The sequence below is a fragment of the Populus trichocarpa genome, chromosome 4 (assembly GCF_000002775.5).
Source record: "Populus trichocarpa isolate Nisqually-1 chromosome 4, P.trichocarpa_v4.1, whole genome shotgun sequence".
NCBI classification, from domain to species: Eukaryota; Viridiplantae; Streptophyta; class Magnoliopsida; order Malpighiales; family Salicaceae; genus Populus; species Populus trichocarpa.
This window is the reverse complement of record NC_037288.2, coordinates 17,483,365-17,495,193: the sequence shown is the minus strand read 5'-3', so window position 1 is coordinate 17,495,193 and position 11,829 is coordinate 17,483,365. Positions and strand designations below refer to the sequence as shown.

The window sequence follows — 11,829 nt, the reverse complement described above, 5'->3', positions numbered from 1 at the left end:
TTTATATAGAATAAGCATAATATTTATAGCAAATAATCATAATGCAACATGCATAACATTCTATGTAAATCAAGCTCATTCGCTCTCTATCAATGGCTATTTTTAGTTAATGAGTCGCTGACATTCACTAACCTTTCCTCTAACGACAATGCGAGGCACTACAGATAATGGCAGTACTAATTTTTTTACCAATCAACTATTCTACAACATCCCAAAATGAGCTAACATGATTTAAGTATATAAATATCTCGATTTACTAGATAAATAATAAATTCTCATATTAAATATTTTAAATTTCACTATATATTTTTTCAATATATTTTCTCTCAATTTCTCTCTCGGACATTAATTTCCTCTTAATGATACGTGAGAATTTGAGATAAGAAGAATTAATAGAGGGAGAGAGGAAGCTTTTATGGTGTTTTAATTCTCCATGTCTTATTGAACTCATTTTGGCCATATATACATAGCCTTACAACTGATAGGAAATAACAGAAATTAAGATCATGACTGCTGGAAATAACAGAAACCAAGTCTTATATAACTACGTACCTCAACAAATCAAGACTAACAAACTAGAACAAGTCACACGATGTCTTTCTTGCTTTTGTGCTTCTGCCTTGCAAGACTTTGCTTAGCTTGCATGTTCTATTTTAAATAGCTTAATCCCAATTGTGGGATTAGATGATGCCCTCGGTATCACTAAGGCTAGTTGAGAATGTATTGGCTGGTAGGGTTTTTTGTTTGTAGCTGGTTTCTTTCCTTGATTAGTCTAGCCACTCCTATTGTATCAGCCAAGTTATTGGTTTGTTCGATTTTGACATCCAGGCGAATATCGTCTTGAAGCTCTGCAATAAAACAACCAATTAAGAAACTCTCAAGCAAGCCATCAACTTGGTGAGAGAGCCTTTCAAAAGCTTCTTGGTAAGCTGACACGATAGTGTTTTGTATAAGACGAGTCAGAGATTCTGATGGGTTGTCATGGTCGATTGGACCAAATCGGAAGTTGCGTAGCCTTAGCTAGTGAATTCATCCCATGTGAGTGATCCATGAGATTTTGAATTCATCCCTTGGTGAACTCAAAGTATTGTTCTGCCTTGTAGATCTACCCAGTTAAATCATCTCCATTGAAATTTTAAGAAGGATAACTTGAGGTGTTGATGGGAATGGTTAGTAACAGGATTCAATTGAGTTGTATTTTGGTGCAAAGACTCTTCATGAGCAAAAAGGTTGATTTCAGAGGTGCTAGTGTTTGGGTTGCGTGTGGTTCAAGAGCTTGAAGCTCTGTCAACACTGCTTGTAAGGCAACGTTCACCTTATCAAAGCTTGATTTATGTCGTGCCAAGATTTTATTGACTTCATTGTTGAACTCCATATTTGTTTGCCATGAGTGTCCATGATTGGACTGATGCTACTGTTACATGAGAATTTAAGATGATGATGATGAAAGGAAGCTTTTTCGGTGATTTAATTCTCCGTATCTTATTGAACTCATTTTGGCCATATATATAGCCTTCCACTTGATAGGAAATAACAAAAAGATTAAGAATGCTGGAAAATAAGAAAAAGATCCATCATGCCACCTCTAAGCTTATTTAATTATAACAACGCAACAAGTTAGACCAAATCTTATATAACTAGCTCAACAAATCAAGACTAACAAACTAGACCAAGTCACACGATGTCTTCAAGCCCAGGTTTTTCATGACTCCATCACACACACACAGGAGCCAGGACAAAAAGGCGAGAGTGTGGTAAAGAATAAAGGGCAACCTCATCCAAGCATTGCCCTTTTAATCTTAGCTGGTGAAATTGTTTCTTGTCCTTGGTGCAGTCAGGGTTAAGGATTTTAGTGGATCTATCTAAACTCTAAATGACGAGGCAAGTAGATGAGAGGCCATGTGTAATACGCATAAACAAGTTTATTTACAGTGCTCGATTAACTAATATAATTGCAGATTAGATCCATAACTGCGGGAACAGATTTCAAATCCATGATTAATTATACATGTGCATGTGTGTATCTACGTACATTATACGTGCAGCATATACACTACTTAAAAAAAAAAAACACAGAGTTTAGACCCTCAATGCAATGTCTAGTGGGGTTCCATGGAACTGAACTAATATTGATGATGTGTCTCGATTGAAACTTTTTTTGAGGATGAAGTCAATGTGTTGGTTGATCGGTTGAAGAGAATGTATGATGCGTGAGTTTCAATCTCAGAGTTTTGAAAGTTGAAGACTGTTGATTTACGTGGTGTTAAATGGAGAACATAAAGGTGAGAGTAAGTTGCCTGACTGCGAGATCACTATCTTCTCAACGTCACTTGCTGATATCTTTATCAGATTCACGGCACTTCTGGCTGGCTTCCATTCTTTAGAGCCCTTGTTTTTCATTCTAAATCTCTGCTTTCGGTTTCAAAGGGCCCAAATTTGAAATGGTCCTATGTCTATTCTATGGGCTCGATGTTTGTCCAACCCAGCAGTAAATGCTTGGGTCCTCAAGAACTCTGTTGGCAAGTCGAAATCTTGGCCAACAATGCAACATTTGCCGAACAAAATCAATTCGGTCGAGTAAGAGATTAGTTGAGCTGTGTAAGAAAAACTCAACGCATTCAGGTAGTTGAAACAAAGAATGTGATCATGGCATACCAAACTCAATGTGACAGAGCCCAAAAAAAAAACGATGGCAGGTATCTTCTTTACATGCCATGGCACCTACTAATTGTGCAGAAACCAAAAAAAGCAATACCATGGCTCGAGGGCAGGGCGTAAGGATTCTAAAATCATCATTTGCTGGCCACATTTTGTTGAAACAGATCAAGGGTGGATGGTGTTAAACCCTTTTTTTGGGTCCACTTGAAAACAATGTCGAATAAATAGACAAGGCCCATGACAACGTGTGCCTGGATATCCACCTTGTACACAGGAAAGCAACTACCAGGGGACAAAGTTGACGGGCCTTCCAATGTCTCCCGTGCAGAAGCACTGCATAGCTGCATCTGCTATATGGGTATTGAGCATGGTCCCATATTCAACGGCCTCGGGTCCCGTTGTCAGATTAAACAATCTGGTTGATGGCTCGAAACTCTGTTGCAGGAGGGAAGCAGTCATTGTCTAGCCTGGAATTTCAACTATCGCTGTGAACCTTCGCTATCTAGCAAGTCTTGAGCGTTAACGCGTTTGTAGCCGGTTTTTAAAAAATTTAAAAATTATTTTTTAAAATATTTTTTATAGTTTTAATGTGTTGATTTTAAAAATAATTTTTAAAAAATAAAAAAAATTTATTTTAATATATTTCAAATATATTACAGTACAAAAAATACTTTAAAAAATAATCAAAATCTAGCACACTTTTAAACACCTTACTTTGCGCTTGCTTCTTGTACAAATAACTGAGATTAAATACCCATCCAAAAATAATGATTATAAATTGAATAATTGCATCGTCGGCAAGCGTTTGACATTTCATCTCCTAGCAAATTCTACCATGCTCCGTCGGATTATTCGGAGAGCAATTGAATTATTTTCGAATTGTTAACGCATTTTCAACACAGATCTTACAAAGATTTTGAATCAACACACGAAAACTCGCTCACAAGTTATGGATAATTTTTTAAACAAGATATTGCATTTTTCACTATTTCTGGAATAGATATTTCGACACCCATTGTATAGTTTTTCAAGCCATGACCGAATGGAGCTGTGCTATAAAACATGAATAAATAAATAACGAATTTCTCAACGAATACACTCAAATAGCAGATCTTTGATATTACCAAACTCCCATGGCTTATACTTTTCCCACAATCGTGACTGTGTTCACTGTGTTTATCATTTCTCGACAGAATGTTTCTAGTCGTTGCTGAATGTGTTAACTTCTAGTCATGCCCGACAGACACCACAGATGCCATCGACCAGTTTAAAATTTTGAATTCAGCCAAGGGATCTTGGCCCCATAAAGGGCCATTGGTATTACTGTGGCGCTCCTTCCTTGAATCAATACAGAACAACTCGTATAACTCCGGTGGCATGTAAAACTCACGATTTTTCTCCTATGAACATTAATGTTTACCCAATGGGTCCCTGGCCCCCACTCTTCCTTGTCCACTGATTCTGTTGGCAAGAGATACCCCTATGGAAAACGTAATATACAAAAATCGCCTCCATTGGCCTCCAAATTTACAAGCCAGCCAATCTTTGCCAGCAAGTTTTTGAATAAACTGTAGCTGCTCCTATTGGACCTTCACGAATTACTAAATGACGTTAGCTGATCTGAAGTGCAAAAAAACCTTATCATAGGAGTGACAATGATTCAAAGAAATAAAGAATGTCCATGGCGGGAAAATTATGTTAGATACAACACAAATAATTGGATAATTCGAACATATTACTGATTTGTGTCTAAAATGCTAAACCAAGTAGGAGCGATGATGCATGCGTTTTTATTTTCTCTTATGGTCCGAATATCCTTCCTCACCCCACATTTATTCAATGGAAATCGTTTTTGCGTAATTTTTCTTTAGATTACAGCGATACGAGAGATGAAACTAACTTGATGGCTACATGAGCCGAATATAGAAGGAATAAATGAAGTAGTGTTGGGAGAAGAGAGAATCGATTTTCGCTCTATTGCTTAAGCGACCTGTGCGACCTGCCTGCTTAAAATAGGGCTGAAGCAGCAGTCTGTAAGATATTTGGGGCTATGAATAGCTAAAATCCAAGACTGGCAGGTGGAAATAACTTGTGTTTCTGGCAAGAAACGTCTGCCATTTTCGGTGCATTCACGTGGTATTGTAAGCTTTCTCCGTAGAAAGCAATAAAAGTTTCTGGCGATCCAATACTTCTGGATAAATCCCACTTAACAATTTTTCTAGTTCAAGCTCTATTTACCTACCCAAATAAAACGTGTATGCTAATGGGAAAGTTGTGTTAAAATATTGACAGCTTCGTATTAAATGTTATTTAAGCAATCCTATGAGCCTTCGAGGGGGCATCGATCCGAGAATGTATTAGGTGATATGTTACATTGACACTCACGTTCGACCTGGTTAAGACAAATGATGTGGAATTCGGTTGAAATTCATGAGAATTTCTTGATTTAATTTGTGCTCTACGTAAAGGCCTCATTGGCCATGGTCAACAGAAAGTTTGTTGAAACTTGTAACCAACCTCGGATGGCATCCCCGGGTTGTCTCAACTAAGTTCGACAGTACCATTCTGAATCTTTGTTCCAAATTAAGGAACTTCGAAACAAAGAGATTCATAAGTTTTCCAGTCCTAATGATTTTCTCAAGATGGAGACTTGGATTCTAAAGGGTTCTGTTGCACTGCAAGCACCCACTAACAAGCATGTTCTGCACTCTGCAGTGATTCGAATGGTTCGTTGACTTCAACTTTCGAATTCAAGCTTCATTTTTCTTTGACTTCCATGCACGATGCTCCCTCTAATAATTCCTCCTTCTAGACTGCTAGTTAGCCAGAGTGCTAATTTATTGCTAATTAATCAATTAACATACAAACTTTGACCAAAGGCTGGAGATCTTGGTGATAACACCGAGTTGAATATGGTAATATTTAGTTTATAAATATGAAAATAAAATTTGTCCAATTTATTCTATCAAGAATGGGTGCACAAACCAGGATAATATCTATAATTGTATCTCTAAGAAAGTTGATAATTATAAGGTGTCACGAGTGTCTTGGATGAATTGAATATCTCATTCCATGCCAAAGGAGGGGGCATAATCCCAAAGTAGTTGACATAATCTTTTCATATTCTAAAGTCACAATACATGCTTTGCTACGACGCATACCAGAATATAGAATACAAGGATTGTTACTATTCATAATCTTTCAAGATCAAGAACACGTAAATATAAAAAGACTTTTACAATATTTAATTTTATTATTGTTTGACTTGGTTTTCCGAGAATAAACCATGCACATGCTTGGTTAATCATGAGTTCTTTAGAGATTTTACTAGCTCCACTTTACATTTATACAGGTGATTTCACAAAAAAAAATAAAAGTTATTTATATAGAATATAAAATTCATTTAGAACTTTTTAATTGCAAATTAGCATTATTTTTAAATTACTGGAAAAAAAACTTGTTTTATAATACAGAATCGTAAAAAGCTTTGTTATAATTCAAAATCCTCAAAAGTTAATAATATCGTAAATATGAAAAGATTTTTAAAATATTTAATTTTATTCCTTATAATTTTTTTACTTTATCATAAAGCTATTACAATCTTTTATATAAAAAAAAACTAATAATACTGAATAAAAAAATAAAGCATAAAAAAATATTTTCTTCAAATAAAAAAAATCATAATAATAATAAAAACAAAAAAATAAAATTAATAATAAAAATATCTATTAAAAAAAAAACTTTTACAATATCACCATCGCATGATGCGACGAAGTTTGGCATTGATGAAATATAAAAGCATGCATTATTAGATGCATCCAATCTTGTTCTACAAGGGAAGAGAAAAAACAGACCAGCAGTTAGCTGAAAGAAATAACCAGAAAACAAACAAGTTGCAATCACGCCAGCCATTAATCCACTTCTTGTAATCTCTCCTCCTAATTTCATATCAAAGTATGAATGCATCTTTTAATACAAAATTAAATCGTGTCCTTTTCAACTTAGGGATTGGGTTTTGTCTCGTTTTTTTTTTTTTTTTTTTTCTTTCCTTCGGATTCGGTTGGCGTTGAATTAAGTATTGTATAACTCTGTAATTTGTTGGATCAAAAACTGTGTCTTATTTTGAAAAATATTTTTATTAAAAATATTTTTTTATTTTAAATATTTTTTATATATTTTTAGATTATTTTGACATATTAATATTAAAAATAAATATATTATTTAATATATTTCTAAATAAAAAATATTTTAAAAAATAATTACTATCACAATACAAATAAGCTCTTAATAGATGTATTTGTTTTTACTGGAATATATTTATTTGTTAATGAAATTTGTATTTATTTTACATTAATTTTTTTATATTTTTAAGATTATTTGGAAAATAAATTTTAAAAATAAAAAATATGATTTTGATGATTTTTTTAAAAAATAATTTAAAAATAAAACACTAATTTCTTTAACTTTTATACAATTTGCTATTCGTATAGCTATTTTCCATTAAAGTATATATAGTGAAAAAAATATATATATTTATACTATTTAAAATGTAATTTATAGATTTAGCTCTTCAAAATGTCTCCTGCCCGTAATCTGTCATCAGTGGCATTATCGTGATAAAACCCTTTACCCAGCCCAAAAGTTATCGGCTAATCACTTAACGTCTCTCTCCTTTGCCTTTCACTTTTTCTAGTCTGTATCCGTTAAAACACCACACTGTCGTCTTCTATCCTCACTCTCTCTCTCTCTCTCTCTCTCTCTCCCCTCTCTCTTACAGCACCAAGAAGTAAACTCTCAAATTTTCCTCAATTTTCTCAGCAACCAAACACCAACGTTTTCTTCTTTAACATTCCCGAGAAATTTTAAATCAATGTCGGATTTCGACACTGAAACAAAAACCAACACCACCACCACCAACTACAATCTCCCTCACAAACTAACCTCAACAACGCCATTTTTGAATCTTAAACTCTATGTTTTAATTGCAATTCTCTTAATATGTCTCCTCTTAGTTTCATTTTTAATATTTCTCTGTGTTCACTTACGCCGCGCCTCTAGAAAACGCAACAAGATGCGAGTGAAACACAGTTCGGGATCTATCCCTTTAGTGTCTAAAGAAATTGTGGAGATTAAAGATTTGGATTTTAAGGAAAATAAAGAGAGAGACGAGGGCAATGTAGTGAATGTGGGTTTTGTAAAGATGGAGAATGGTGGTGGTGGTGATGTGGAGATGGGAAAGAAGAGTGGAGAGAGTAGCAGTAGTATTAGTGACGACATTTCGTCGGTGGAGGAAAATATAGGGTGGGGTCGATGGTATAGTTTGAAAGAGCTCGAGATTGCGACACGTGGATTTTCTGAAGAAAACGTGATCGGTGAAGGAGGGTATGGTGTTGTCTACAGAGGAGTTTTGCAAGATGGGTCTGTCGTTGCTGTCAAGAATTTACTTAATAATAAGTGAGTTTTCAGTTTTGTTTTAATTATTTTTAAGGTTCTGTGTGTTTTGCTTTAATTGTTATAGTTTTTGTTTTGCTTTTTGTTTTTTACTGTTTTGTTTATGATGGCAATTAAAGTTTTGGTCTTTTAATTATGGGATTAAAGTAGAGGGTTACTTTGTTCTTTTATTCTTTTTCATTTTTATTGTTTAATGCTTTGTTCTTCTTCCTTAACATTATCCTCATACCTTTGAGCTTAGGTGGGTTTTTTTTTGTTTGACCTTTCTCTTTCTGTCCCCCTTTGATTTATGAATGGGAAGGCTTTATTTTCTTTTTGAGATGTCGAAGGATTGATCTCATTAAACTATATGTTTAGCTTTTAATTCTTTTTATTATTATTATTACTGAATTTTCACTGGATTTTGGAGTTGCAAAAGCGACCCTAACCCCCCCCCCCCCCTCCCTACTGTTGGGAAACTGGAAAGATAAGAAATCCTGAAAATGTTACATGGTTTGTAATGAAATCAATGTTTAAATACACACTATTGCCCTGATTCGTTACAGAGGACTTTTGAGTTTTCTTTTACTTATTATTGTTACAGCGTGCTAGGATTAGGTTATGAAAATTCTCATCAAAAGCTCAAGTCTTCGAATATTTGTGCACTAAAATATTTATCTGGATGGACTTAATATGCTGCGAACTTTGTATTTCTAGGGGTCAGGCGGAGAAGGAGTTTAAGGTAGAAGTTGAAGCAATTGGAAAAGTAAGACATAAGAACTTGGTGCGCCTAATTGGGTATTGCGCAGATGGTTCTAGCAGGTATTTGTCTTATGAGAAGTTGAAGGAATGAAATACCTCTTAATCGTTTGCTTTTTGCTCATTTGAACTGTTACTGGCCTTGCAGGATGCTTGTTTATGAATATGTTGACAACGGAAATTTGGAGCAATGGTTACATGGTGATGTAGGTCCTGTTAGTCCTATGACCTGGGATATCCGAATGAATATTGCAATTGGGACAGCAAAAGGGTGCGGTACTCTAGGCTCTAGTTTCATGTGTATTAATCTTCTTGCCGGTGATTGATTGGTGAAAAATGAACCTAATTACTAACTGTTCTTTCATGGTTAATTGATTTTAATCAGTTGCATCTCTTCATATCTAAGCACCTATAAAGTGTTCTTTCATGGTTAATTGATTTTAATCAGTTGCATCTCTTCTTTATCTAAGCACCTATAAAGTTCAGACCACAGAATTGCAGTCATTTTTATCATTGTTGAAATTTAACGAGAGGGAATTCACATTTAAGTCTAAATGACTGGGTTTCTACTATTGGTTTTTTCCTGAGAGAAGGTTCAGAAATTGTAGTGTTTGTGAACTGAAAAGAACATCAGAGCTCAGACTTTATTCTCTATGAACTCTATTGTTTTATTTTTTCCAATTGAAAGATGCTTGTGAGTTTTGTGTTTAATTTTTATGGTTCCTCCCTATGCTGCAGGCTGGCCTATTTACATGAAGGTTTAGAACCTAAAGTTGTTCATCGAGATGTAAAATCCAGTAACATACTTCTGGATAGAAAATGGAACCCCAAGGTCTCAGACTTTGGATTGGCCAAACTCTTGGGTTCTGAAGCAAGCTATGTGACCACACGTGTTATGGGGACATTTGGGTGCGTATCTTTTCAAATATTAAAGCTATAAATTTCAAATTAACTTAAATGTGGATGACTTTCATGTGTTCACTTTTCACTTACACCTCTCTTTATTGTCATTTGCTTCAGATATGTATCACCTGATTATGCAAGTACAGGCATGCTTAATGAGGGGAGTGATGTATACAGTTTTGGTGTTCTTCTTATGGAGATGATTACTGGAAGGAGTCCCATTGATTACTCCAGACCAGCCGGAGAGGTAAAAATTAATCCCCCCCCCCCCCCCCCCCCGTAGCATCTGTATTAAAGATTATATTAACTATCATAACACTGCTTCAACGGAATTTTGTCAGATGAACTTGGTTGACTGGTTCAAAGGAATGGTAGCAAGCCGTCGTGGAGAGGAGCTTGTAGATCCCCTCATTGAAGTTCAACCTGCTCCAAGGTCTTTGAAACGAACATTGCTGGTTTGCCTCCGATGTATAGATTTGGATGCCTGTAAGCGACCAAAAATGGGGCAAATTGTTCATATGCTTGAGGCAGATGACTTTCCTTTCCGTGCGGTAAGCCCCCCCCCCATGCATGCTATTTTCCATGTATCATTTTCATCTAAACTGCTTGATGAGTATGCTTTAACCAATTCCAAGATGTTATATCCAACTAATGTTACTTGTAATTAAATGAACACTCTGTATTGCTTACATAAGCAATACAGTTAGCATATTCTGCAGATTAGATTTTGCCAGCCTAGTTGGCAAATAAATCATCGAGATTCTAGAAATTTAGAACAACATATTTTTTGGACCATCTACAAGGCAGAAAGGATGTTTATATGAACTTTAGATTGGCTAAACATATTTATTTGCCAACAAGAAATTGCAAGAATTTCCAAATTTTTGTTTTTTCTTTCAACTGCTTCAAGTAGCTATTTGTTTGTGCAGGAACTTCGAACAGTTCGCGAGAAAGATCCTCCTCCTTCCCATGCTGTTGTTATCTCCAACAAACTTCAACATCCAACCAAGCATGCTGGCAGTGGTGCTGATGTTGAGATATCAAGGCGAAGATGATTGTTCGCAATCTGAAGCTTATTGTGCTGGATTCAGATTATTTTGTAGCATAATTTTCCACATGTATACGAAAGAAGTGATTACATCTTCAATGTGCATATATCATATTTACACATTTTCTCCTCCACCTTCTGGGTCGTCCATGTTCGCTGATATATTGAGGCAAGTTCCGTTTAAGTGAGCGTTGTAAATACTGACTCGGATTCGAATATGTGAAAAAAATATGAATGGCATCTTGGAATGGGTGAGGGATGGTTTGGCTCAAACGTGGCATGTTTTTAACTCGTTTGGGTCCTTTAGATTCAATTAGAGATTATCGACTTCGCTAGTTATGTTAAAATCCTTAATGCGGACATTAATCTTCAAATTACTTGCGCTGGAAGATGCCTCTGAGTCGAGGAATCTGAGGATTGTGAACTTGGTCCCGTGGTGACAGGTTTAACAAAGAACAAAACCTGATGCCCCCAAGTTGAACCTGTCAGCTGTGTCTCAATTGCCAAATCCCATGCTTAGAGAATGAAACCATCACGGTTATTTGTTGATAAAATTTATCACAAGTTGACCTGTAAAAAGTTAATATTTATTTAACATGTAAAATTAGACTTTTGAAAAATTAGGAAAATTAAATCATATAATTTTACAATTAGCTTGACTCAATAGTTATAAAAAAATTATTATTACTTTCTACAATAGTTACAAATATTTAAAAAAAAAGACTCATTTAAACATAACAATTTATATCTATCTATTCTTGCCTACATTTTTTATTTTCTATCATTCGACATGTAATTTTAATTCTAAAATAATAAATTACATTAAATTTAAAATATCATTAAATTAGATCTTAGTATTTTAAAAAAAAAATACATTTAGCCTATAGTCTTATTTTATATTTGACATCATTAGATAAACTCTTCCTATTAAAGAAAACCTATGTTAAAAGATATCATAAAATTTTTATGTCTATATTTTTTATATTTTCTATATATTTATTAAAAAGATATAATTATATTACAATTCACAT

At 34.6% G+C, this 11,829-nt stretch overlaps 1 protein-coding gene across 1 annotated transcript; it reads left to right on the top strand.

Annotated features, from left to right (window-relative positions):
- Nucleotides 1–7,375: 7,375 nt before the first annotated feature.
- LOC7461214 (probable receptor-like serine/threonine-protein kinase At4g34500) lies at nt 7,376–11,071 on the top strand. The gene is made up of 7 exons (XM_024598762.2): nt 7,376–8,112; nt 8,806–8,910; nt 8,996–9,118; nt 9,586–9,756; nt 9,868–9,997; nt 10,092–10,301; nt 10,680–11,071. Exons 1-7 carry the CDS (start codon nt 7,529–7,531, stop codon nt 10,803–10,805), a joined length of 1,449 nt encoding a protein of 482 aa, XP_024454530.2. The 5' UTR covers nt 7,376–7,528; the 3' UTR covers nt 10,806–11,071.
- Nucleotides 11,072–11,829: the final 758 nt, after the last annotated feature.